Here is a 27008-nt window from a genome sequence, read left to right as displayed (position 1 = left end):
CCCCTCCTCTTCCCCCTCCTCCTCCTTCTCCTCCCCCGCAGCTCAGGTTGCAGCTTCTCTGGGGAGCCGTCCACCTTTGCTGAGCAGAGCCGAGCAGAACCCCGAGTCCAGCGGGGTCCCGGGCAGGGCTCAGGGCGGGGGCACGGCGCCCAGCCCCGGGCAGCCGGGCTGCAGCTGGCGGGCCCAGGCCCCGCGCGGTCGGAGGAGAGGGGCACGGCGCGCCCGGGAAGCCGAGCAAAGGTAAGCCGAGCCGCCCTTAAAGGCGCCGGTCTGCGTGCGCGCCGGGGTTGGGAGGTTCGAGCCCGCTAGCGACGAGGGGCGATCGGTCGCGGCGCGTGTGAGCCGGGCTGGGGTGGGGGCGTCGGGGATGCCTGAGCAGGCCACTCCCAAGTTCCAGGTGCTTTGCGGGGGCGGGGGGGGGGCGGTTTCGCCAGCTCGGGGCGCGCGTCCCGCGGGGACTCTCCATCTGGGACTCCCTTTGCCCACCCCCACCCCCACCCCCAGGCTCCGTGGGAACCCTAACCCAGCAAAGTTTCCACCCGAGCGGGAGCCGGACACTTTCTAAACGCCCTTCCTTCTGGGAAGGACAAGGGTCAGGAGTCCCGGCTGACTAGGATACCCGAGAATGAGGGGACTGATCGCCGCCTTTTGAAGGACTTTCTGGGCTCGGGTGAACTTTTGCGTCTGCGGGTGGGAGGCCAGAGCCCTGGGGTTTACCGGAAGGATCCAAGAGGCTGATGCAGTTCCCAAGCATCCGCCGCGAGTTGAGGAGGGTCGCTGGGGAACGGGTCTCTCGGTCAGCAAGTGGACAGCGAGTGCTGCAGTGTGGAAAACAGAGGGTGAGTGGGCTGTTGGGCTCTGGAGATGAGGTTTGATTTTACTGTGTTTGGGGGAGACCGGACTTTGAAATAGGAGTCGGATGGGCTCCAGGCCCTAGTCCACCCTGTTGGCAGGGGTGGGAGGGGAGCTCCCTGGGGTCTGCAGGCCTTGTGTTGGTTTTCCTGCACTGGGGGTCAGCACCTTCTAGGATCCAATGGTCGCAGGTAATTCTCTAGCAGATGAATGTTGGCTGCTGCTGTTTCTTTCTCATCCTTAGCCCCAGCCCAGCCCTCTTCAGCTTGCCCAGCTGTGGCCTGTGCCCTGTGGCTCACAAACACTACCAGCTGGCTCCCACTGGCCTGGCTCCTACCATGTCAGCATGCTGTGAGATTCAGCATGGGCATGCAGGACATTCCTGGATAGGACCTGGGGGAGGACAATCCTGGCATCCCCAAGGTTCCCCTGTCTTTAGGGTGTTATGGGGCAGGGCAAGATATCATCTAGGCCACAGAGAATGCCAGGCAGCCGTGGCTCTAGGCTTAAATCCGAGTCCTGAAAGTCCTAGAAAGAGGTCCCTCTTGTCTCAGCCAAGCTTCTGTCCCCAGTTTCCTACTGTGTAGCTGATGGGCCTGGAGAGACTAACTTCATCCTCATCAACAGCCTGGGTGTGCCCCCTAAAGAGGAGCTTCATAGGACCCTCTTCCTTGCTGCCTTACCCACTTGTGCCAGATGTTGTTAAACTATTGAATTTCCAGAGCCAGCACAGATGTCATTAGTTAGATCCTTCTTTTTTTTAAGAAAACATATTTTTTACGTATTTATTTGCAAGCAGAGAAAGAGATAAAGAGAGACAGATAGACAGAATGGGCGTGCCAGGGTCCTCAGACACTGCAAACAAACTCCAGACACATGTGTTTATTTGTGCATCGGGCTGCACAGGAGTACTGGGGAGTTGAACTTGGGTCGTTAGGTTTTGTAGGCAGGCACTTTAGCCGCTGAGCCATTCCTCCAGCCCAGATCCAACTTCTTGATGCTTTATTACCTGCCATGGATTGAATATCTGCTGTGTGCCAAGTAAGGTGTCACAATAACCTTAGGAAGTAGGTGCTGTCCCTATTTTACAGGCCAGAAAACTGAGACACTAAGATGAATGTTCCCAAGGTGGTGTAGAGGTGGCATCCAGCCCCTGCCACCGGCCTTGCTCCGCCCAGGCAGGGCTCAGCCTGAGCCCGGTCCTCAGGAAGGAAGATGAGGAGGGGCTTTCTGTCATCAGGCTCCCCTGCCCTGTGGCAGAGAGAGCCAGGCTTCATCACAGGGGCCATTTGCATCACCGGGGAGCGAGTAGGTTCCTGGACTGGGATCTTGAAAGCAGGGGACACCTGCCCTGGGGTCTAAAGGCCACGGGACTTTGTTTCGTCCCCAGACCACGCGCACTGCTCGAACAAGCTCCTTTCTGAAGGGCAGAGCCTAGTTTGGTTCTTCTGACTCCTAATCCTTCTTGTGTCCAGCATTTCTGTTTCTTTCTTTTTAAACATATTTAAAATTATTTATTTATTTATTTGAAAGAGAGAGGGAGAGAAAGGCAGATAGAGAGAATGGGTGTGCCAGGGCCTCCAGCCACTGTAGATGAACTCCAGATGCATGCACCACCTTGTGCATCTGGCTTGCGTGGGTCCTGGGGAATAGAACCTGGGTCCTTTGGCTTTGCAAGCAAGTGTCTTAACCACTAAACCAGCTCTCCATTCCTCTGTGTCTTTTTGTTTTTCAATTTTATTTATTTAATTTTGAGAGAGAAAGGCTGAGAGAGAGAGAGAGAGAGAGAGAGAGAGAGAGAGGGAGAGCACCAGAGCCTCCTGCCACTGCAAACAAACTTTTGATGTATGAGCCACCTTGTGTATCTGACTATGTGGCTCCATGTCTCCGGCAAACTCCTGAACTTCCCCAGCCTCAGTTTCCTCAAGGGTAAAGAAGGGTTCATAATATGAGGGTTGTTACATGAACTAACTTAAATTAAAGAACTTGCAGGGACTGAGTAACTGGTGGCCATGGTAATGATAGCATTTGGGAAAGTGATACCCTAGAGCTGGCTCTGGGGTGCAGACCGTGAAACCCCTTTAGGCCAAGGCCTTAGCTAGAAGCTTCCTGCCCTTCTGAGTTGGGGAAGGGTGTTCTATCTCTCTCTCTCTCCCCCTTTTGTTTTTGTTTTTTCAAGATAGGGGTTCACTCTAACTCAAGCTGACCTGGAATTCACTATGTAATCTCAGGGTGGCCTTGAACTCACAGCAGTCCTCCTACCTCTACTTCCCAAGTGCTGGGATTAAAAGCATGCGCCACCTCATCCGCCTGAAGAGGGCTGCCTATAAGACCTGGATGGAAACCTGCCAGGAGGGGTCAGTATTCCATGCTGGACCCACCCTCTAGATTCCAGGGAGTGAAGCAGGCACCGTAACCCCGTAGCACTCACCTATCCATGGAGCAAGGGGACCCTTTCCTGGTACTTAATTATTTGCAGTCCCTGTTCTGCTCTGCTGTCCATGAGGGAGTGGCTGGCGGGGAGCCAAGCCTACCTGCTTAGCTTTACTCCTCTGGGAGTAAGTCACATTTCTTTTCCCCGGCCCTGTGTCCCACAATGACCTCTTCTCTCCCCTGCCCCGGACCCTTCACCTCCACTCGCTCTCCAGACATGGGCTGCTGAGCGGGCACTTTCTCATCTCACAGGGTGGGAACACAACAAGGTTAATCCTGACCCCTACAGCTGCGTGTACACACACACACACACACACACACACACATCCTGCACACCTCAGGTGGTCAGGGGCCTAGGATCACCATGGGGCTGGCCTGTCAGGAACTGGCCCATCGTGTATTAGCAGGGGGAAAGGGAAGGCTCTGGGTGAGCCTCAGCCAGACCTTGTGCCTATCGGAGCCACCTGCTTCTTAAGCTCGTAAAGCTTTGTCTATAGAAGAGGCGAGGTGGAGAGGCAGGGAGCAGTTGAGCTTTAAACTGAAGAGGGTTGAGGAGCTCCTCGATAGCAAGTGGGACCTTGGTGATTCAGGATAGCCTGCTTGGAAAGACACTGGGAACAGTGGTGACATTCTCTTTCCTGGTCATGAGTTCATTCACTATTTACATGTGCAGGAAGGCCTCCTGTCCCCCGCAGAAGGGTTAGTGTAATCCTGCCTCCGCCCCCCAGCCAAGGCCTCAAGAGCTGATTGCCTTTAGTTAGCCATTTGCTCCCCCAAGCTCCAGCCTCTCCAGCTTTAAAAAGGAGACCATGAGCATTTCCTCATGTGGCTGTGAGGGTTCCAATGAGATGGTGGGAGCGTGCTGTGTGTGTTCCTAGCTGCTTGCCTTATCCCGTGTTATTACTGGTGGTGGCATACAGAGTTCCTGGGCCACCTTTGACTTGCACTTGACATCTTCTCTAAAGTCAGGATCCCAGTGAACACTAGGACCCAGGATCCAAACTAGAAAGAATTCTCTTAAAATAGTTCTTCCTCCACTTTGAACACTTACTCTTTTTTTTTTAAAAATAAAATTATTTATTTTTTTGAGAGAAAGAGAAAGAGGGGGATAGAGAGAGAGAGAATGGGTGTGCCAGAGCCTCTAGCCACTGCAAACGAACTCCAGATTCATGTGCCACCTTGTGCATCTGGCTTACGTGGGCCCTGAGGAATTGAACCTGAGTCCCCTTGGGCTTCACAGGCAAGTGCCTTAACCACTAGGCCATCTCTCCAGCCTCTATTTTATTATTGGAGGAAATTCTGAGAAATCCCCAGAATGATTTTTGTTTTGTTTTGTTTTTTGAGGTAGGGTCTCATTCTAGCCCAGGCTGACATAGAATTCACTATGTAGTCTCAGGGTGGTCTCGAACTCATAGCAATCCTCTTACTTCTGCCTCCTGAGTGCTGGGATTAAAGGCGTGCGCCACCACACCTGGCTCAGAATGGATTTTGTCTGCACACTTTGCTTTGTTAAAGAAGCCTGCTCTTTTCTGCCTGAGTCTTCTCGGGAGACAAGCTTTCTCTCCCCTGGTCCCGACCACCTAGCCAAGGATGCTGCAGGTTAGCGCAAAGGAGACTGTTGGACCAGGCGCGGGAGGAGCCATGGCTGTCCCTCCAAAGTGCTGGTAGGAGCCACTGCCTGGAAGCAGGTGCGTAGTAGGTGCCATGCTGGAGTGGCAGCAGCAGGGCCTCCCAAGGAGGTGAAGCCAGGCAGGAGGTCTTAAGGTCCCTTCGTGATCCTGAGGTCCAGCTTAACTGGCAGCATCATCCCCTAGATTTGGGCTGGGTGCCACATTCTGTGCTGATGCCAGACCTGATGTGGCTCCTTCTCCAGGCTAGGTGGCCAGAGTGAGCCACTGACTTCTTTGGTCTCAGTAGTCTTGGGGAACAAAAAGACATTGAACTCCAAATTATAAGCCTACTCTTCTGGTCTCAACTTTGCTCTATTGCTCTGAAGAGCCGTGGACAGGTTGTTGTTCTTTCTAAGTCTTGGCCTAAAAATTAGAAGCACAGACAGGGGACTTATAAAACCCATCCCCGACTGTGGTTTTGTGGCTCCAGCTTTTGCCGGAAGCTGTGCTCTAAGGTCCCAGGAGAGTGTTGGCCTCCTGTTCTTTCAAACTTCAGAGCCCAGGGGCTTCCTACAAATGGGTACCCAGCCTTCACCATGGCTCATAGGGGCAAGAAAATTCCAGAAGGCCTCACCCTGTCAGAGAGGAGAGAAACATTCCAAAGTGGATGCTGGATTCAAACGCCACATAGGGCACAAACTTCAAGGGCAGAGTTGCTGAATCAGGGCCCTTAGCCAAATCCTGCCTGGTTTCGAATGGTTCATGAGCTATGAATTAAGAATGGTTTTATTTGTTTGTTTTGGCTTTTTTTTTTTTTTGAAATATGGTTTCATGTATTCCAGACTAGCTTCAAACTTGATAGATACCAAGGACGATCTTGAACTTCTGATCTCCCTGCTGTCAAGCACGCAGTACCTTGCCTACCCTGTTTTATGTGGTTCTGGGGATTGAACCTAGGGTCTCATGCTTGCTAGGCAAGAATTCTGCTGACTGAGCTACACTGTCAGCCCAGTTTTGGCTTCTTTTGTTTGTTTATTTATTTTTGTTTATTTATTTGAGAGCAGCAGAGAGAGAGAGGGAGAGAGAATGGGCGCAACAGGGCCTCCACCACTGCAACTGAACTCCAGATACATGTGCAACCTTGTGCATCTGGCTTACTTGGGTACCGGGGAATTGAGCCTCAAACTGGGATCCTTAGGCTTCATAGGCAAGCGCTTAACTGCTAAGCCATCTCTCCAGCTCCTTTTCTTATCTTTCTTTCTTTCTGTGTATGTGTATGTGTGTGTGTGGATGCTCATGTGTGTGGGTGCTTGTGCATATGTGTTCAAATATGTGGAGACCAGAGGTTGAGGTTGATATTGGATATCTTCCTCAGTCTCCACCTTCTTTTTAGTGTGTGTGTGTGTGTGTGTGTGTGTGTGTGTGTGCGCGCACATGTGCTATGGTGCATGTGTGGAGGTCAGAGGACAATTTCGAGGTGTCTGTGCTTTATCTTTTTGAAGACAGAGTCTCTTCCCTCTGCCAAGGCTCTGCCAGACTGCAAACTGTCAGACTAACTGGCCCATGAGCTTCGTGAGTTTCAGATTCTCCTGAATCTGCCTCCTGTTGTCAGAGACACACAGGAAACACTGTTGACATCCATGGGTGTTGGAAAACAGAACCTCTGGCCAGTAGGCTTTGCAAGCAGGCTCCACTGACCACTGAGCCATCTCTCTAGCCCTCCACCTCATTCTGTAAGGCAGTCTCTCACTCAACCTAGAACTCACCAGTTTGGCTAGACAAGCTAGCCATAGGGTTCTCCTAGTCTCCACCTTCCCTAGTCCTGAGATTACAAGCACATGACACCACACCTAGCATTTTATGTGGGCACTGGGGATCCAAACTCGGGTCCTCATGCTTGTTCAGCAAGCACTTTACCCACTGAGCCGTCTCCTCAGCCCTGTGTTTTGGCTTTTTGAGACAGTCTTGCTTACCATGTAGAACCTGGCTGTGCTAGAACTCACTATGTAGACCACAGTGGCCTTGAACTTGCGGCTTATCTTTGCCTCCTGAGTGCCAGAGTTACAAGCATGCACCAACATCACTGACCTAAGAACGGTTTTTATATGTCTTAAGTGGTTGGAAAAAAATTCAACAGAAGAAAATAATAAGTTATGACCCTTAACATTATATATAACTGAGATGTTAGTGTCTTTAAGTAAAGGTTTTCTGGAACATGCTACACTCATTCCTTCAAAAGGATTGCCATTTCCTAGCTGCAGTAGAGTGTGATCTGCAAATCTGAGAATACTGGCTGGCTGACCTTTTGCAGGAAAGGCTTGCTGACCCCTGCTCAAGATAATCATAGCTTTCTTTAGGCCTTGTATTAAATCATTCTGGAATTTCAAGCTGAAAGTACATTTTCGTTTGCAAAGAAATACTTACAAGGTAAATAATAAGTGTTCATTATGGAAATGTTAGCAGATGCAGATAAGCAAGAAGAAGAAATTACAACCACCCACAGCTCTAGCACCCAAATGACTACATTTGGCATTGTGACCAGTTGCTTTCTGCTTGGCATCTGGGGTGTTGGTGTTTATATGTGTATGCATGTGAGTGACGTGGCTGTGTATCACATGCATACACAGTTTTACCAGGCTGTACATGTTTGCACACTTCACTTGAACATTTCTCTCAAAAAGGACCCGTGGAGGACATCCGGGGCCTTTCATGCTGAGGCCCAGGGGCCCTGGAGGGCCTGGAACCGTGGCTGTGGAGTCATCAGCACGGGGCAGTGGTTTCCTCCACGAGAAAGGATGAAATCACCCAGGACATATATAGAGGGGGGAGAGCAAATGGCCAAAGAGGGAACTTGGGGTGTACCACCATTCAGGAATAGGTAGAGGAAGTGAGTCCACCACACTTGGAAGGAAGAAAGAAGTGGATGACAGATTGTCATGGAAACCAAGGCAGCCGGGCACAAGCACAAGGCATGGGTCGGGGCCAGGCTCTGAGCACACGCGTGTGAACAGAGTGAGTGAAGGAGGCACTGGGGAGACTGAGCCCTGGCTAGTGAGTGACTCTGAGGGAGAACTGAGGGCCCCAGGTCAGTGTGGTCACCTGGGCCAACCCTGAAGGCAGAGACAGTGTGCCGTGTGGGGCCGAGAGGGCAGTACTGATTCCTCAAAGCCTGGGCTGGCTGGAGAAGTCTGATGGAGTTGTTGGGGGGCGGAGGTGACACATAGCTGCTCTTCGGACCAGACCATTCGCTCCCATTGGAAAGAGGGAAGTTGGAAGAGGGTGGCCAGGGGTTCCTGTCAAAATGTGGACAGTGCGTAGTGTGGGTCAGGTTGGTGGAGGTCAAGTATAAATAGGGCTATGGTTAAGAGATGCTGGGAAATCCTCCCTTCCTCCTCCCTCCTCATACAAGTACGAAGTCCCCAGGGATGTCGGGGCTTAAAGGCCTCCGCTGCTCTGTTGCTAAAGTTGGGCATGGAAACAAAATGAGAGATGTGACAGGCCGCCAAAGGAAGCCGAAGGGTAGCTGAACTTGATGTCCTATATTTCTGCTATTTGTCATGGAGAAGATGGTGGGTGACAGCTGTTCCTTTGGAATTAAAGGAGAACCTCTGATGAGATTGCAGACTTTGGATCTAAAAGGAAATGTATAGAGACTTCTTTTATTTTTACAGTTTAAAAAGTTATTTATTTGTGAGCAAAGAGAGTAAGCGAATACAGGCATGCAAGGGCCTGTTGCCCCTGCAAACGAATTCCGAATGCGTGAGCTACTTTGTGCTTCTGGCTTTCCTAGATAGTGGGGAGTTGAACCTGGGCTGTCAATCTTTGAAAGCAAGTGCCTTTAATTGCTTAGCCGTCACTCCAGTCTCGGTTTGATTTTTAATTGCCCAAGAATAATGATGCCTGTCTGTGGGATACCATGTGATATGCTGATGCATGTACATACGGAGTCAAGATCAAGTATGAGTAATTAGCACATCTGCCACCCTAAACATTGATCAGTTCTTTGTGGTAGAAATGCTCACGAGCCTCTCTTACATGGTGTGTCTTCTTACCTAGTCTCCCTCCTGTGTGACAGACAGAATAGCAGAAGTTACTCCGGCTCCAGCTCTGTACCCCTGGCCCCTTCCTCCTTTTCCCTCCCGCCCTTATTCTGTTCTTCGCCTCTACAAGGTTTCATAGATGAACGTGGTCATGGTGTTTGTCTCTCTGCGTCTGACATACTTCATTTAGCATATTATCCTCTAGGTTCATCCATGTCATAAATAGTAGGATTTCCTTCTTTTTTTTTTTAAAAAAAAAATTGTTTGAGAGAGGAGAGAAAGAGAGAGAATGGGGCATGCCAGGGCCTGTAGCTGCTGCAAACAAACTCCAGATGTATGCACCCCCTTGTGCACCTAGCTTTATGTGGGTACTGGGGAATCGAAACTGGGTCCTTTGGATTTACCAGCAAGTGTCTTAACCACTAAGCCATGTCTCCAGCCCAAGGATTTCCTTCTTGATGTCTGAAGAGTATTCTCTCATTTCTCTCTCCTTCCCTCTGTCCCCCACCCCCTTTCTCTGTATACCAGAATTTTCAAATCATTCATCTGTTTATGCGTGTGGTTCATGGTGACTGTTGTATGTCTTGATCATTGTGAGAAGTGCTTCAGGCTGAAGGAGGATGAGATCTGCAGGCTCCGTGCATATAGCTCTCCCTCAAGGCAAACGTGTCTGAGCCCCAGCTCATGACGTCTTCAAAGTCTTCAAACTTGGTTAACCGTCACCTCCAGTTCTTTGAAATTTCCCTCAAGGTACACAGTGATTAAGTGACCAAGACAGAGGCAGGTGTGGATGGCAGAGGGTGTCATGAGGATCCTGGCTCAGCCTTTGAGACTGAGAGTCACAGTCTTTGGGCTTCAGGATGTGGGCAGGGCCTAGTTCCATCCTTCCCCCTCTACCCCTGGGCCCAAGGAGACTTGGCTGTTGCATGTCTTGGTCACTATGAGTATTGCTGTAGTGAACACAGGAGAGAAGGCAACTTTTCTGTGTAGGGTCTTTTACAGAGCTGCCGACAGGAGCGAAGAGGGCTCCTCCAGCTGGAGGGGAAGACCAGCTTTGTGTGGGAGCAGGAGGGTGTGGGAGAAGGAAGCCGCGTCTTTCCTGACCCCTTGCTCCTGCCTGTGATATGGTCATGCACTGCTTCTTGGGGGTGGGGAGGTTGGGAGTGGTTTGACCAAAGGGAAAATCGAGGAAGGTCCTCTCAGGCCAGATGGATGGCGTGTCCTGTACACTCAGGCCCAGAGCCGACAGAAGGCACCTTGTCCCATTTTATCACTTGGAAATCCAGAGCCTCCCCAAAGATTGCAGCCAGACCTTAACTGGGTTCCAAAAGAAGGTTTAAAAAAAAAAATGCCAGAAGATACCATTTATGCCTCTTTTCCTTGAGCCCTAGGAAGCCTGATGATAGCACAGAGTAGACCTCGGGAGGACCGATACGGAGCCACACAGGGGGCTGGAGTGAGGTCATGAGGGGACGTGGAGGCGCCATATGTAGGAGTTAAAGCCGGTGGAACACCTGCTCTATTAGGCTCTGGGAATCTGCCCTTAAGGCTGAAAGCCCAGGAAGAGGGTCCTGGGGCCCTGCCACCACCATCCCCACAAGCCCCGGAGGCAGCTGGATGGATGTGGGTTCCCCTCTTCACAGTGCTCCCCTCACTGAGAGGACTTCCAGCTATGACACTGCATGGACCTCCTTTGGGAGTCGCTGCTGATCTGGAAGCCACTCTTCCTGCCCCACCTTCCCAGCTCCCCTGTCATGGGCCACGCAGTGGGGGGGGGGGGGAAGGCTAGGGGATGGTGGCAGCCCCGATCCCAGGATGTTTGCCGCCGGTCACTTGCAGTTGACTCTGGGAAGGCCACAGTCAGGCTCAGGGTGTGATGAGTCAGACGAGCGAGCGAGGGAAGTAGACAAGTAAACAGCTACAGTCCAGGGAGTCAGGTGCTCTTCCAGGGAACAACTAGAATGCTATATGGCTGGGGACAGTGAAGGCTCAGGCTGGAGGAGAGGCAAGGGGCACTGTGGAGGGCATCTGGATCCTGAGAGTGACGTCACAGCCCCTAACCCACCTGTCCTGTAGTCTGTTTCCTACTGAAACCTATGATAGCAAACAAAAGAGCGATACCTCGAGTCTAGCGCTGGGAGGCTGCATGCCCCAAGCTTGCTGGGGACAGAGGCCACACCTACCCCAAGTGTGCTCCCCACAACTGCCAAGGCTGCAGCTGGCCTGAGAGAAGGCAAACCTAGAAACAGGTTCCTGGCCTGGCTGCAAGAGGAAAGAAAGGACACACACATTTAGTCTGTGGGGCCGCGAGTCCCAGAGCTTACAGGTGATCAAGATGCGCCCTTCATCCTTGAAGAGTCTGATGTTTATGTCTCTGTAGAGGAGAGAGGCTTGACGTCACTATGATCCCATGGCTCAGTGATCTCATTCATTCCTCCCCTAGTCCGAGGAGTCGCTAAGTCTCGGCTGTGTAAGGTGCTAGGAAGACAGAAATGATAAAGGTCCTGTTCTTGCTCTGAAAAAGATCGGGCTTGGTCCTGAGCTGTCGTGAAGGCAGCATGAGGAAGCATCTAGCTTTCACTGGAGGAGAGAGGTGCGCTCATGCACCGCTTCCCTAGGAGGAGGCGCTGGATTGGGTTAGGCGAGGGGATGAGAGAGTGGGGTTGGGAACAGTTTCACTAAGGTGAAAGTTAAGGAGAGCCATCCCGGGGCCAGTTTGGTGATATGTTCAGAGCAATGGGGTGTAATCATCTGCTTTCTCTGCCACATACTTTCAACCCAATGGGACTCTCCGGGGAAGGCTGAGGGCTGACACTCTAAAAGCCAGGAATCCAGACACCAGAAACCTGTCTCCTGGCCCCCAGAGTTTGTATCTGAGAGCCGTGTTCACTCTGCAGGATTTTTTAAATGTGCCAGGATGTCTCCCAAAAGCCGCTGAAGAGGTTGAGTGTGAGTGCCCATCACAATTAGATTGGAGGCAAGGTATTTGAGGAAACTGAGGCACAGGGTCTCTTCACAGGTTGCATGGCTAGTAAGTGGGAATTCTTCCGTGATGCCACAGGTAGTGATTAAGAGAGGGGGGTGCTCAGCACATGGCCCTCACTGTGGAGTTTTCTGGTCAAAGTGAGACACTGCACTTGACCACTGAGCAACATTTCCAGCATCCAAGGTAAACGAAAGACTCTGTAGAGTGGGGACTGCATTTGTCCCCAGCCGAGGTGACCTGGGCCCCAAGCACTTAGCCTCCTTGCCTGGCTTCCTGGAGGTTTTGCCCAGCTTGAACCCAGAAGGCCTTTGCTTGCTTCCTGAGTTTCAAACAGAGGCTATAGGAATATTCTCCGAGTTCAGTCACAGAGCATCTGTTTCTTGGCATAGAGGCTGCAGGCCTGTCTGTCCTCTTTAGTTCTGCCTGACCTGAGGGCCCCCAGGCCCACAGCGTCTCTCCGCTGGTGGGGCAGGGTGTCAGTGAGGAGCGCTCTTGCTGCCGGACAGGGCAGAGCAGGGTCAGGTGGAGGGCAGAGCGCCGTGCACATGGCTCTCCCTCAAGGCAAACGTGTCTGAGGCCCAGCGCATGACGTCTTCAAACTTGGTCAGCCGTCACCTCCGGTTCTTTGAAAGTCCCCCAAGGTACACAATGATTAAAGTGACCAAGACAGGGGCAGGCGTGGGTGGCAGAGGGTGTCATGAGGATCCTGGCTGGAGGTCAGCCTTTGGGACTGAGGGTCACAGCCTTTGGGCTTCAGAAAGTAGGCGGAGCCTAGTCACATCCTTCACCCTCTGTCCCTGGGCCCAGATTGAGGCCAAAACATAGCAAAGCCTCTGCCATGCTGGGGACACGGTAGATGCCCATACATTCTTGCTATATGTCACCAGTGCAAAGCACAGGGACCACTGTGTCCTGGAGGGGGGACAAGAGGAACGTCACGCCTCACTGGAGGAGGCGCATGTAGTTGACTTAGGTCAGGGATGGGGTCAGCAAAGCTTCCGAAGACCCAAGAGACCCAAACCCCATGCACAGGGCCTGCCAGGAGCAAAGCCAGCGTGGGAGATCGTAAAGGGGCTTGGGGAAGACTGGGCAAATGGAACCATGTTCAAGGTGGGAGGCCTGGAAGGGGTTGACTGAAAGGAGTCTTGGGGCTGGTCCCTACATGTAAGAAGTGACACTTACCCCTTGCCCTGTGCGACTCCCTGTGCCCTGAGTGGTCTGTCAACCTCTTCAGCCTCCAGGGTCTCTATGCTCTTCAGCCTCTCAGGGTCCCAGCTGTGGGGCACAGATAGGTCAGGGGCCTGGTGGAAGTTGTCCCTGGCTGGGAGACTGCAGGCCAAACTATTCCTGTGCCCCTGCAGCTGACCTGAGCTGCCCTGTGAAACTTTCTTCTTCCTACAAGGAACGAGACCTGCCGTGAAAAGCTCTCCACTGGCACTGGCCCTGCCCTGCCCTGTCCTGCCCCGTGTGGTCTGCAGTGTTGTCTAAGCAGACCATCTGCCCCCCCCCCCCGGCCTTTCCCCTGGCCATCCAGTCTTTCCAGCTTGCCCATAGCTGGCCATGCCCCCTGCCCCCTGCTGCCTGTCCTCCTCCATCTGGGCCCTGAGCGCCAAGGGAAAGGCAGTGGCGAGGCCCTGTGATCAGGTGTCCTCCTAGCTGTCTGTCAGCTCTGAGCAGGCTGGGAAGAGAGAGCCACGCTGAGCCCTGCTGGTGCCTGGAGTGTGCTCTTGCCTTCTGGTCTCTCCCCGCAGAGGTCACCAGACATTGGAAACCCGACTCCCGGTCTTCCCACCCAAGCCTCAGTCTGCCCCTCAGTCTCCTGTACTCCTCCAGTGACTGCGCCACCAGTCCGCTTGCTCCGCCGCATCCTCTGAGGTCACAGATTCTTGGCCTCTTTCCAGCCACGTATACTTTCTACCCCTCCAGCCACCTCTCCCTGCGCCGCTCCCACGCTACAGCGTCTCTCACCCGTGTCTCTCCTGACCGAGCCCTCCCGGCTTCCTCCTACCCACACACAGTCTGCAGCCCGAGGAAGCTTATGCAGGTCTCTCCGCGATCCTGTCACTCATTCTGCTCACAGCCTCCTGTACCCTGGAGCCCAGCACAGCTGCTCCCCATTTGCCTGGCCTCCGCGCCAGTCACCGCTCCTTGAGAACTTGGCACTCGCTTCTGTCTCGGGCCCTTTGCACCTGCTCTTCCCTTGCTCACTTGCCTCCCTCAGAGTCTGTGTGCCACTTCCCCGCCCACATCTCTACCACCGAGCTGCTCGTGAGGTTACCGTCTTCTCAGAGTCGCTTCTGCTTGCTCCCATTTACGCAGCGTCAGTTGCGACCTCTCTCTTTCCTGCTTGGTTTTCCCCTACTGCACTTATCTACCACCCTGTCCGCTTTCTTTGCTTGGGTTTTTGTCTGTATCTTCTTATCCCGATCAGAAGGTACCCGAGGTCAGTGCCCAGCGCCGGGGTGTGGCTCGGTGGTAGAGAAGAATCTCCAGTGCTGGTGGAGGGAGAGACAGGAATTAACATCCGTCTGCTCTACCTGTGGCCTCTCAGCAGTCCACAGACTGTAGCAATGGCAGACCTTAATAGGCGCTCACCAAATGATGGGTGAATGACTGAATAAACCAAGGCCAAGAGGGATTATGTCAATGCATTGTGGTCACATAGCGGGCAGCAGTGGCCCAGAATCTGACCTGGGCTTGTCTGGCTGTTGATTCAGACTGGGTGGGAAGAAACCCCAGGAGAAAACAAGTACTTGGAGCCTAGGTCATGGCATGGGATGGGATGGGATGGTGCTGGTCAGAGGGTGTGGGGATCAGTTACAAGAAAGGAGCCCTGTTGTTGTGATGCGTGCACTTAATGAAACTGCTGCCTGATCTTGGCCGTCCAGTCCCCTCCATGGCCCCTGTGTGCTGAGGGATGCTCAATAGTGCTTTTCCCTGGTGGCTTCCTCCTTTGGCCTCTGGAGTCTGGCCCTCTCTCATGGTGCACAGTGGCCGCTGGCAAGGCCTTGCTTTCTCCCAGCCTGGCTCCTCCTTCCTTCTCCTGTGCCACCTGATTTTATGGCACCTGCAGGAAGTACTGGGCAGCTGGTGTGCCCAGGATGGAAGGGAGGTCGGCTTACCTAGTCAGGAATCAAAGGGTGGGCTGGCTGGGGTCTGCTTGCTCACCCTCCAGCTCCAGAATGGCCTCTGCTGCTGTGATCTCCCCATGCCACCCTGCCCGGGGTGCACTCCTGCATCCCCATTGCTCTCTTCCCCTGGCACCAGTTGCACGGGACAGCCCCAGATAATTCCTGGGCCTGGGGACAAAGGCCACACTGTGTCTGGCCCTGGTCTGGCTTCAGGATGGGTCACACTGGGCCTTTCTGTCCCCAGTTGGGGATGAGGAGCAGATAGTACCAAGGTGACAGACCCTTTTCCTATCCTTTCCCCTCCCCCAGCCCCCAAGTTTGAGGAGCTGATTCTCCCAAGGGAAAAGTGACAGAGCATCTTGTGTCTTGAGCTGGAAAACAACAGACCATTCACTGCCCTGACTGCCTTGTCACACCCGAGACCCTGTTGGGGTCAATGCCCTGATTGTCCCTAGCAAGGAGAAGCATCCACTCTCTGCTCTTGTCACCACCCCCACTGCCTGCTCCCCTGTCAGCCATCAGGAAGTCCATGCCTGCATCTGACCTCCATCCCTCACACCATGGTGACACCCACTTCCTCTTGGCCTCTTCTCCAGCACAGAGAGAACAGCTGGTCCCTATTGCTTTGCAATGGCCCCACACCCTTGGCAGGTTCAGCTTTGAGCCTAGAGCCTTCATTCCATCCTTCACCCAAGCTATCCCTGTCCGGACCCCCACCCCATCCCTAGTGAACTGGTGACTCCTTGCCCCTGAGAAGAGGCTCATCTGGACCCTAGATGCTGCCCAGCCATTTTCTCGGCTAGTAGATTCAAGGCTCTGGGTTCGATCCCCAGCACTGCAGGAGAGATTAAAAAAGAAGAAGAAGCCTTTCCAAGACCCCAGTGCTAGGAATGAGAATGTCACACAGTGTTCAGTCAGCCCTGAAAACAGTGGGTCTGTGCACTGAGGAGCCGAAGTCAGCTCTGCTTTCCTGCCTTGCTGGGGAATGAGTCACCTGGCAGAGTATGTCTGACTGAGTCTCCTCATTCTCACCAGTGGAACCATCAGGAAGCCCCTCAGTGAGTGTGAGGCAGGTAGATGTCTGTCCTCTGGGACTTTTCTAAGAGGAAAGACAGCAGAAGGCCTGGCTGAGACATTCCCTGGGGAGTGGCCGAGGCTGGCTGGGAATGGGATAAGTATTAGAAATTTGAGGCAATCCAAGATGGGCTATGGTAGAGAAGTTGGGCAGAGAAGAGCTCTCAGCTACCCTCTTATCAAGGGGCCTCCACCAGCCCCTGAGGTCCTTGAAAACAGGAAGCACATTGAATCACCTCTATATCCCCAGTGCCTGGCACCATACCACACATGGAGGTACTTAGCTCGTGGTGTGCCACAGAGAACTGAGTAAGACTGCAGGCTCCTTGGCAGACATGAACTCAGCTAGCAGTGCTGGCAGTGCCTTCTGTGCTTAGAGGCACCGGCTTGTGCTCAGGAGAGCCGGAGGGCCCATCCTAGCTACATCTGGAGCAGCCAGGAGGATGCTGTGTCAAGGAGACTTTTCCAGGTTGGCTGAGGACAGAGGATGTGATCATGAAGCAAAGCAAACATGTAACTGATCCATAATCCCTTGGACAGTGAGCTTTCATGAGGGGCCAGGTTGCCTTGGCAACTAGGTGCTGGCCAGGAGCCGACTTGAGCATCCTTCAGAAGTGGGTAAAGGCAGGGAGGAGTGAAAGCCCTGGTGCCTTCTTGGCCAGGGTGGGGAATCGGAAGGGTTATATGGCTTCTTGGTCCCTGCGGCCTACTGTAGCTGAAAGCAGTGTGGAACCGGCCAGGACGAGGGGCAGCTGCACTGGGCACTTAAACCACATAGGGGAGAGGGCAGAGTAGAATAACCCCACCGTGTGTTTGCAAAGCCACACAAGTGTCCCTGGAAGGCCAGCATGCAGAGGCCGACAGGAGCTGAGTAGTCTTGAGTTCTTAGCCCAAGCTCAGGGGACTCGCATGGAGGTGCCTGTGGCTCAGGCCTCCCTTCCCTGGGGCCAGCTAAGTTTCCCATGCTACCCATGACTTCCATATTGCAGCTGGAAGTGAGAAGGGGCTGGGCCAGCCAGAGAGGTACATGCTCATGTCCGTATCGGGACACTGCTCACGGGTGGCTGATGGACATCAACCAGGAAGGCTCCCTGGCTCTTGACACATTCAGAAAAAGAGTGGCTGGCCTGAAGACCATCCATTTCTGGTACATTACCCCCCTCAACAAGAACCCTCCAGACCATCTGCAGCTGAAAGGTTAACATCTGGCAGGAGGGGCTGGCTGCCAGAGCTGTGTCCAGCTGATGCTGTGACAGCCCTGTCAGTCAGAGGGAGCGTTTGTAGGATGGGTGTGGCTGAGGGTCCCTGGAGGAAGGAGTTGGCTTAGGTCCTGCACCCGCTTGCTCGTGGAGCTAGTTGGAACGACACAAGTCTGCTCTGTGCAAGGCCTGATGGGAAGATCAGAGCCTGACTCCCCCACTAGTGGACAGCTGACCTTGTTCTCTCCCCTCCGTCCCAGGACCTGCCAGCGGTCCCCACTGATCATGTACAAGATGAAGAACTTCAAGCGCAGGTTCTCCCTCTCAGTGCCCCGCCCAGAGACCATCGAGGAGTCCTTGGCTGAGTTCACAGAGCAGTTCAACCAGCTCCACACCCAGAGGAATGAGGGTGAGGGTCAGACTGCCCAGCGCTCCCACCTCCACTCCCTAGAAGCTTTGCAGACGGTCTGCCCCGCACCTTGAGGAGATGACAGTGGGATTCCTGGATGACTTGGCAGATCACAGGAGTGGGGAAGAGGAGCTGATGCCCGTTCCCCTTAGACCCTCTACTTCATCTTGTTGGCCTAAGTGCCCTGCTGGAGCCCAGCATCTTGTCCCCCCCCCCCCACAGATGGTGAGGAGGAGCCCGAGGGGCTGTCCCCCGGCATGCAGTATCAGCGACGACAGAACCAGCGCCGCTTCTCTATGGAGGTGAGGGTGCGCTTGCCTGGCTCTGGGGGACAGGATGTATCCTCGGCCAATTGTCGAGGGTTCAAATCCCAGCTGGGCTATTGCTTAGCTCTGTGACTTGGACCAAGTTATTGTGAGGATTAAGTGAGAATCTACTTGAAGTGTTCAGAATGGAAACTAGACAACTTGGCTATTGTTTTTATGGCCCACATACTTGGGCCAAGTAGAGGAATATTATGTTTACAAAATTACAGTGTCTGTGGGGACCTGAGACTCAAGTTATACAGACAGTGCTACTGTAGATCAGAGCGGGGGTCGGGGGAGGGACCTCGTCAGGTCACACAGCAGTCCCTTGGATCTCTGAGTATATACTCTCAGGTATGAGGGCACTGTGGCTGGGCCCTGCTGTGGCTGCTCTGTATGGAGAGACAGGCCCAGAGTGAGAAACAAGGGCCTTCCAGAGCCAACATGGGTCTCCATGCCCTCCATCACCTCAGGACCTCAGCAAGAGGCTCTCTCTGCCTATGGATATCCGCCTGCCCCAGGAGTTCTTGCAGAAGCTGCAGCTGGAGGGTCCAGCACTGCCCAAGCCACTCAACCGCATGTCCCGCCGTGCCTCCCTGGTGAGTTCCAGGAGGGGTCAGAGGCCACAAGGGTGGGACACCTTATCTCTAGAATGGAGATAGTACTTGGCCTTGCCTGGCCCAGTGGTTTGCAGAAAGATTCCTAAGCCTTTGGCGCCACCTACTGTCCTTAATGGCTTCCAATAGATAGACCAAGTTAACATCTATTTCCAAGATGGTCCCACGGAGGTATGGAGCCAAGTTATAACCTCTCTGAGCTCCAAGGTTACTGAAGTTAAGGCCAATAGACCAGCTGGTTGTTGTGGCTCATTCTTGTGATCTCTGTACTCATCCAGGGGCTGAGGCAGGAGGATCGTCAAGAGTTCAAGCCACCCTGGACTACTAGTGAGGCCTAGGCCAGCCAGGGCTACTGATTCTGTCTCAAAAAAAAAAAAAAAAAAAAAAATCTGGGTCTGGTGGCTCATGCTTTTAATACCAGCATCCAAGAGAATGATATAGAGGGAATCACCATGGGCTGGAGGCCAGCCTGGGTCCAGAGTGAGTTCCAGGTCAGCCTTGGCCAGAGTGAGACCCTGCCCCCAACACAAAACAAACAGTAACAAATAAACAAAAACACAACAACAAAAGACCAGCCGATCACCTGGCATGTACTTCCCTGTCCTAGCAGTTTGTCAGGTTTGTTGGGGGCTTTTGGGCCCCACTTCAGACACTTGAAGACTCATCTTCTGTAGTGGGTAGGTGGCATCTGACCTGTTAAGACAGGTCCTGTCCTCAGCTAGAAGTGGCTTGAGGAGAGACTGCGGGAAGGTGGGGTCTGAAGCGGACACGCTGGTGATGGAGAAAGGCTAGCCTCCCCCAGTAGAGCCAGTACCCAGAGCAAGACAGCCAGATGGGGGTGAGGCGGGCAGTGGTCAGGGATTGCAGCTCTAGGCTCATATCCCAACACGTGGAGGAAGGAGGTCCTACTTCCAAGCATCCCCGCTGCTCTCACCCCAGTGGCCAAGGAAACGAGGAGGAGGGACTTGACACTGTCTTCACTTCAGCTAGCCTGGGTTCCCCTCTTCATGATGGGGGTCTCAGGCTGCCCCTGGGGTCTGGGAGGATATGTGGAGTAGATGGGGCCTTGAACTTCAGCCTCCTGTGTCTCCCTTACAGTCAGACATTGGCTTCGGGAAACTGGAAACATACGTGAAACTGGACAAACTGGGGGAGGTAAGAGGCCGGGGTGGTTGGTGCTCCTTCGGCAAGGCAGGATGAGAGTCTCTGCCACCCTGTCCCAGAGCCACATCATCTCCACTAGGCAACCCGGCCCAGCCTTCAGCCACTGTTGCAATGAGCCCTGATCCTGACTGAGGCCTTGAAGGCATAGGCCTCCAGACAGTATCCCCCCCACAACCCCCTTCAAGTACTTATGGCCTGGATCTGAGCCCCTACCCCATTTACTATCTCATTTATGATCAGCGCCCCTGTGCCTCAGTTTCTTCCTCTGTCAATTGGTGATAGTAACTATTCTACCTCATAGGATTGGTGTGGGGACTGGATTATTACAGTTAGCTCATGTGTAGCACTAAATGCCTGGAAACAGCAAGGGCTCACTGCACAATTTCCATTTCTGTATCACCGTGTCAGATTTCATGTTGACGGCCGGGGGCGGTCACAGGTTTGTAGAGGGAGGTGGGTCCTGTCCTTCGAGGAACCACATGGTGATCTAAGAACTGAGGTGTGACTAGAACAGAGTTGTTAGGGATGCTTCACAAAGGAAGCGGGCTTTGAAAGAAAGTATGTCAGCAGGAGAAGGGAGCAGGCGTCTCAGCTTTGAAGTCCTAGCCCAAGCAGAGGCAGGAGGGGAGGGCTGGAAGGAGAGCAGGATTGGGATGCTCTCTCCGCTTACTGGGGGTGCTCTATCCCAGGGCACTTATGCCACCGTCTTCAAGGGGCGCAGCAAACTGACAGAGAACCTGGTGGCCCTGAAGGAGATCCGGCTGGAGCATGAGGAGGGAGCACCTTGCACTGCCATCCGAGAGGGTATGGCATCTGGGCTCCTTCTAGCCCTGGGTCCCTGGGAGGAGGGGCTCAGCAGCCTGGGCCTGGTGGGAGCCTGGGTGGAGAGCCATTGCCGAATCCAGGCAGGGATAGCAGGAGGGCTCCATGGGCCTGGGGACCCAGGTGGGCCTGTCTCCCCAGTGTCTCTGCTGAAGGACCTGAAGCACGCCAATATCGTGACCCTGCATGACCTCATCCACACAGACCGGTCCCTCACCCTGGTGTTTGAGTACCTGGTGAGCTAGGCTGCGGCTGGCACCCCCTGTGGTGGGGTAGGGAACAGGGAGTTGTGGTGAGGGGGCGGGGCAGGGGATGGCCCAAGTACTGTTTTGGAATCTGGCTTTTTGATGCTCCTACACAGAACTGGGCCAAGGGCTAGGTCACAGAGTTGGCTTGGAGCTACGATCCTATCCCAGTCTCGGGTCTGAACTGGAAATGGGCTTCCCCTCAGCCTGGGTCTAGACCACAGGCCAGGCAGGGGACAGAGAAGAGCAGGGCTGAGCCTGTCTGTGTGTTCTAGGACAGTGACCTGAAGCAGTATCTGGACCACTGCGGAACCCTGATGAGCATGCACAACGTCAAGGTGAGGGCCTCCAACATTTTTTTTTAACAATTTTTGCTCATTTTTATTTATTTATTTGAGAGCGACAGACAGAGAGAAAAAGAGGCAGATAGAGAGAAGGAGAGAGATTAGGTGCACCAGGGCCTCCAGCTACTGCAAATGAACTCCAGACACATGCTCCCCCTTGTCCATCTGGCTAACGCAGTCCGGGGGAATCAAGCCTCGAACCGGGGTCCTTAGGCTTCACAGGCAAGCGCTTAACCGCTAAGCCATCTCTCCAGCCCATCCTCCAACAGTCTTGACATCTTGGCAGCTCTGAGTGGTAAGGCCCTCTTGCTACCACAGCCCCAGCTGCTGAGGTTGCTCAAGGTGTCACCTGCAGGAAGGCGGGAAAGGCCACTGTCCCTCGGCCAGTCCAGAAACGTAGGAACCCAGACAGACTCTGTTGAGCTGTGTTGGGCCCTAACTCCGAGCATCAGCTTCTCCTCCAATGGCAGCCTGAGCTTCCTGCCAAGGCCACGAGAGGATTCTGGGAAGCTAGAGGAAGTGAATGAAGAACCAGTTCATCACCCCCCACTTCCAGGGGTGGGGTTCCTACCCACTATGTTCCCTTACCTCAAAGCTGCGGACCTCTCTGGCTTCCCCGAGTTCACTGCCTCCTGTACACACTCAGCCTCCCCTTCACATGAAGTTCCTGATGCACACGGGGTCTGCGGGGTGGGCAGCAAAATCAGGGACCCTTTCCCCTGGGACTTGTGCTGACACCCTCCCATCCCTGCCCAGCATGGGGCTGAGGGGTAGGGTCTCCCGTGTGGAGCCCAGCCCCACCTGATGCTTCTCCTTTCTCGATCCTTCTCTGCAGATTTTCATGTTCCAGCTGCTGCGGGGCCTGGCCTACTGTCACCGCCGCAAGATCCTGCACAGGGACCTGAAGCCCCAGAACCTGCTCATCAACGACAGGGGAGAGCTGAAGCTAGCTGACTTCGGTGAGGCCGAGGCCAGGGCCGGGATGGGTGCTAGCAGGCAGGCCCGTTTCCCTAGAATGTAGGGGCCGTGGGGGAGGGGCTGAGTAGCTGACCCGGCAACACTAGGAACAGAGCTTCAGTAATGTGTCTGTCCTTAGGCCTGGCCCGGGCCAAGTCAGTGCCCACAAAGACCTACTCCAATGAGGTAGTGACCCTGTGGTATAGGCCCCCAGATGTGCTGCTGGGATCCACAGAGTACTCCACCCCCATCGACATGTGGTGAGTGAGCAGGCCAAGGGGAGCAGAGGGGCTGACCTAGATTCTGGGAAGAGCCACCTGACTTCCTTGCTCACAGCCTTGGGGCTCTCTGCCGCACTGTGTGTGAACAAATTAAGTCTAAAGTAGATCAGGGTTTTCCAGGCTATAGATCTTCTAGACCTGTTCTTCTCACATGCTCCCTCTGGAGCCGGGTGGAGGGGTGACCAAAGGTATATAGGAGGCCCCTGCAGGAAGCAGACGAGTTAGATGCGTCTTCTCCAAGCATTAGCTCTAGGGAACGTTTTGAGAGGGATATTATTTCTTCACTGTTAAAATTGACAAGTGTATGTTTTGATGTAAAATGAAAACCAGCCCAGAAATAAATGGCACGTGTGCCTGGCTGAACCGCCCATGCCTGCGTCCCCAAGAGCTACCCAGAGTGGATGGATGCTTTTCGTTTCCAGACTCTCAGAGTTTAAAAGGGTTCTGGGCAACCCACAGAAAGGGCTGTAGAGGGAGGCTGGTTCATTCTAGGAGTCTCCATAGTCCTGGGCCACCCCTGGCCCCAGCTGTGATCCCTATGGCAACGTGTCCTTGGATCGTTCGTGCAGCAGGCTTAAGAAGGCTGGCTGCCCTTTCCCGACCTCACCCCGATCCTTGCTCCCGCAGGGGCGTGGGCTGCATCCACTACGAGATGGCCACGGGGAGGCCCCTTTTCCCAGGCTCCACCGTCAAAGAGGAGCTGCACCTCATCTTCCGCCTCCTTGGTCAGTTGCCTTCGCACCTCCCTCTCGCCGCCAAGGGGCGCCAGAACTCTGCCCAGCCCTGGAGCGCTGGGAGGGGGGACTTGCCCGGGACCGCTCCGCGGACGGCCTGGGGCCGGGGTCCCGAGACCTCGCTGCACCCTCTCGGTGTCGCCTCGATGCCTTGCCCATGCTTTCCACGCCGTCTCGTGTCTCCAGGTACTCCTACAGAAGAGACGTGGCCCGGTGTGACCGCCCTCTCCGAGTTTCGAGCCTACAGCTTCCCCCGGTACCAGCCGCAGCCGCTGCTCAGCCACGCCCCCAGGTAGCCACGCCCCTCCGCGGTCCTGCATCTTCCTCCCGCGGGCGGTGCGTCCTCAGTCCGCCCAGGCCACGCCTATGCCAGCTCCTCTTTCTTGCAGGTTAGATACCGAAGGCATCAACCTTCTGACCAGCCTCCTCCTGGTGAGTGTCCTATTCGGTTCAAGGAGAGGTTAGCCAAAGAAAGCTATGCCCCTAGCCTCCACCCTGCCCGGTGCCCCACTTCCGTAGCTCATCTCCCCAAAGCCGTGGTTGGAAGTATCTCTCCTCCACAAAGAGCCCTCAAGGCGAAGAGGAGCGCTGGTGTCCACACTTTGAGGTCTGTGCTTCACACACAAAGCCTAGTTCAGATCCACTCACTGGCACTTCCGGAGGATTTAATGCTTCCGTTTCCTCAACTGCACAGAATTATCAATTCATCTTTTAAAAGATAGTCGCGGGTTGGAGAGATAGCTTAGTGGTAAAGGTGCTTGCCTGTGAAGACTAAGAACCCAGGTTCAATTCCCCAATATCCACGTAAGCCAGATGCACAAGGGGGTGCATGCATCTGGAGTTTGTTTTCAGGGTCTGGAAGTCATGGTGCGCCCGTTTTCTCTCTCTATCTCAAATAAATAAATAAGAGATAGTAGTGAGGTTGTGCTGAGACTATGGAACCCAGGAATCAAGGGCAGGATAAAGGACGGGATAGTCGGTGGTGTTACCTACTAATACCAAACAGTGCTGATTCTCAGGTCACCTGCACACATGTATGACCATCACAAGAAAGCGGTCACTCTCCTGACTCCTGAGACTGCCTGGGGCTGGGTCAGGTCGGGGATCCTCCCATCCTTGGTGATCTCACTTAGCATAGGAGTCATACTTTCTAGCAGGGTCCAGATAGCCCACCCTGTTCCTTGCAGTATGAATCCAAGAGTCGCATATCAGCAGAAGCGGCCCTGAGTCATCCCTACTTCCACTCTCTGGGAGAACACGTGCACCAGCTTGAAGACAGTGAGTGTTTTGGGGAGAAGGGCCAGCTCAGAGCCAGGAAAAGGTGGGGGCAGCAGGCGGACAGCCTTGGGCACATGACTTTCCCTCCATGGGTTTTTCAGTCTGAGAGGATGGGGTGAACTCCATCTGAGCTATTAGGTCCTCCCAGGCTGGCCCTGCCTGGAGGGCAGCCCAGCTCCAGGGACTCAGTGGGAGTGGGGGTGGCAGGTCGGGGAGAGAGTGGCTTCATCTAGGCCTCGCTCACGCTCCCTCTCTCACTTAGCTGCCTCCATCTTCTCCCTGAAGGAGATCCAACTCCAGAAGGACCCAGGTTACCGTGGCCTGGCCTTCCAGCAAACAGGTAGGGCTGCGTGTCCCCCACCCCCTCTGCTAGTGGCAGTCTGGAAGACTAGCCCCGCCTAGTGAGAACTCACCTTTGAGGAGCTGAGATGGGCCCACAGCCCACCTTTGGGATTAGCATGTCTGCTGTCAGCCCCCCACCTTCTGGTCCCTCCCTTATCCACAGCCACCCAGCTGAACACCTTTGACAGGAGCCTTGGCAGAGGGGTGCACTGTCCTTTGTAATTCTCTGTGCAGACCCCGAGCTCCCTGGCAGCCTGCCTCCTGAGGGAACGGAGCCCTTTGCCCCTAGCGCAGCTCATGCTTTCCATGAATTATCTCATTTGATCCTTAAGTCACCCTGCACGGGGCTAGGGTGCTACTAATAGTCTGCCCTTCAGAGTCAGCAAAACTGAGGCCTCGAGAGGTTACATTACAGTTTCACACAGCTCGTAGCAGACGTCAAGTGCACGCCCTTACTCGCTGCATCAGAGTGGATACGCAAGAGTCCCAGTGTCTTGAGCCTCCTCCCTTCAGGTCTTCTTGCTCCTCACCCTTCTCCAGGTCGAGGAAAGAGCCGGCGGCAGAGCATCTTCTGAGCTGCGTGCACCCTACTGCTCCTCGAGGCTTGAGGGACCAATGGCCACACGGAACACAAATTCAGGAAGGATGGGGCCTGTGGAGCCATCAGAAGGTTGGAGGAAGAGAGCCAGTAGCCAGCCTGGAGGATCACTTGGCTGTCCTGTTGGTCACAGCTGTTTCCTGTCCCTGCTTCCCATGTGCCTCCATAATGGCCTTTGCTTGGACACCAATTCCCCTGTCACCTTCCACGGGGCCGAGTGTAAGCTGCTTTCCTGAGAGAAGATGAGAGGCAAGGAAGGACCTTGGACCCTCTCCCAGCATGCAGTGCTCAGGTGTCAGCCTGTACGGGAGAATACAGGTGCCAGGCTGAGTGCCAGTCCCTGGGCCTACTCCCCACCGTGTCTTCATGGGGCCTGCCTGCCTCGTCAGCCTGGCAGACCCCTTCTCGTCCCTGGGAACCCACATACATTTCACCTTCTCCTCTGAGAACAAGAAGGAACATAGCACCTTCCTTGGGACCTTGGGATTGTGGGTGCTCATGCATGTGCCAAAGCATCGGCCAGAGGGAGACATCAGCAGAAGGAATAGTAGGCTGTCTGGTCACCATCCCCAACCTGCTTTTGTCCCTTCCTTGCTAGAGGACCACGTGCCTCTAGCCTGATCCATAGCTGGATGGCACCAGCATGCTGCTGGATGTCCAGCTGCATCTGGAGGCGGCCTGGTACCGCCAGCTGCATTCCTGCCACCTCAGTCAACCCTCTGCCCGTCTCCCAGTCGGGATACAGTTGCCTTAAGTTGGCAGGAGGTAGAACATGTACTGCCCTTGAAGCTCTGACCAGCTCCGACCTGCCCCTCCTTCCCGAGAGCCACTCCTGCAGGTGTTATCATTCTCAGGGCTGATAAGTGAGCCCTGGCTCAGGGTCCCCAAGGCTGTCACTCAGATAGGCAAGGTCACCCTGACACTGGTGCCAGGCTGGCCTGGGCTCCTAAGAACCAACACAACCTCCCCACCCCTCCTTCCCCATGGTCTCGTCCACATGACCCTGGCCCCAGCCTCCGTGGAGACAGGGAAGGGTACCAGCCTGATCTGCAGAAAGGTGAGATGGGAGCAGGTTTGACCCTGGGAGCTGGGAGCCCCTGAAGAAGACACCCTCAGCACCCTTCTTCAGTACCCAGCTCATATTCTCAGCGCCTCAACATTTGCCTGAATCTTGAAGGGCAAAAGCTGGGGGAAGGCCAGCTTTATCCACAAGCCCGCTCTCCCTCCCTGTTCCCCACCACTGCCGCCAGCCCAAGCCCCTCCACCCGAGAAGCAGCCCCGGAGCCTGCCCCCGCCCAGCCCTCCACTCCTCCCCTGCTAACTGTGAATGTCCTGTGACTCAGAGCAAAGACAGAATATATATTTAATTCATGTTGTACAGAAAGTTGTGAGTCTTTTGCAGAAAAGCTGACTGATAGATTCATACCAAGGTGAGAGTACCAAGGGCCAGGAGTGGCTGAGCTTGCTTACCTACGCGCCGTACGCACGCAAAGTGAAGAGTCTTGCGCATCTCCCAATCCTCTGGGGGACAGTTGTGGTGCTCTCCCTGCTCTGATAGACTGCCTGAGGCAGAGAAGACACAGGCCT

At 54.3% G+C, this 27008-nt stretch overlaps 1 protein-coding gene across 5 annotated transcripts; it reads left to right on the top strand.

Annotated features, from left to right (window-relative positions):
• On the top strand, window positions 1-26799 carry Cdk18 (cyclin dependent kinase 18). 5 transcript variants are annotated; one of them, XM_045141806.1, is made up of 16 exons: window positions 1-240; window positions 17586-17734; window positions 17957-18036; window positions 18513-18638; window positions 19755-19811; window positions 20510-20624; window positions 20766-20878; window positions 21163-21225; window positions 22067-22190; window positions 22328-22448; window positions 23097-23194; window positions 23390-23495; window positions 23593-23635; window positions 24391-24481; window positions 24767-24821; window positions 25364-26799. In XM_045141806.1, the coding sequence occupies exons 2-16, from the start codon at window positions 17611-17613 to the stop codon at window positions 25665-25667; spliced, it is 1620 nt and encodes a 539-aa protein (XP_044997741.1). In that variant the 5' UTR covers window positions 1-240; window positions 17586-17610; the 3' UTR covers window positions 25668-26799. The 5 variants fall into 5 exon arrangements, with proteins under 5 accessions (XP_044997741.1, XP_044997742.1, XP_044997740.1 ...); XM_045141807.1 differs by lacking the exon at window positions 1-240 and adding an exon at window positions 711-839; XM_045141805.1 differs by lacking the exon at window positions 1-240 and having other exon boundaries at window positions 20784-20878.
• Window positions 26800-27008: the final 209 nt, after the last annotated feature.

The sequence above is a fragment of the Jaculus jaculus genome, chromosome 1 (genome assembly GCF_020740685.1).
Source record: "Jaculus jaculus isolate mJacJac1 chromosome 1, mJacJac1.mat.Y.cur, whole genome shotgun sequence".
NCBI lineage: Eukaryota > Metazoa > Chordata > Mammalia > Rodentia > Dipodidae > Jaculus > Jaculus jaculus.
This window is presented reverse-complemented; position numbering and strand designations above follow the sequence as displayed.

Coding starts and splice junctions, on each gene's coding strand:
- Cdk18 (XM_045141806.1), top strand. CDS start 17,611: ATGTACAAGATGAAGAACTTCAAGCGCAGGTTCTCCCTCTCAGTGCCC. Junction 23,496..23,592: donor CTGCTCAGCCACGCCCCCAG/GTAGCCACGCCC, acceptor TCTTTCTTGCAG/GTTAGATACCGAAGGCATCA. Junction 23,636..24,390: donor TTCTGACCAGCCTCCTCCTG/GTGAGTGTCCTA, acceptor TGTTCCTTGCAG/TATGAATCCAAGAGTCGCAT.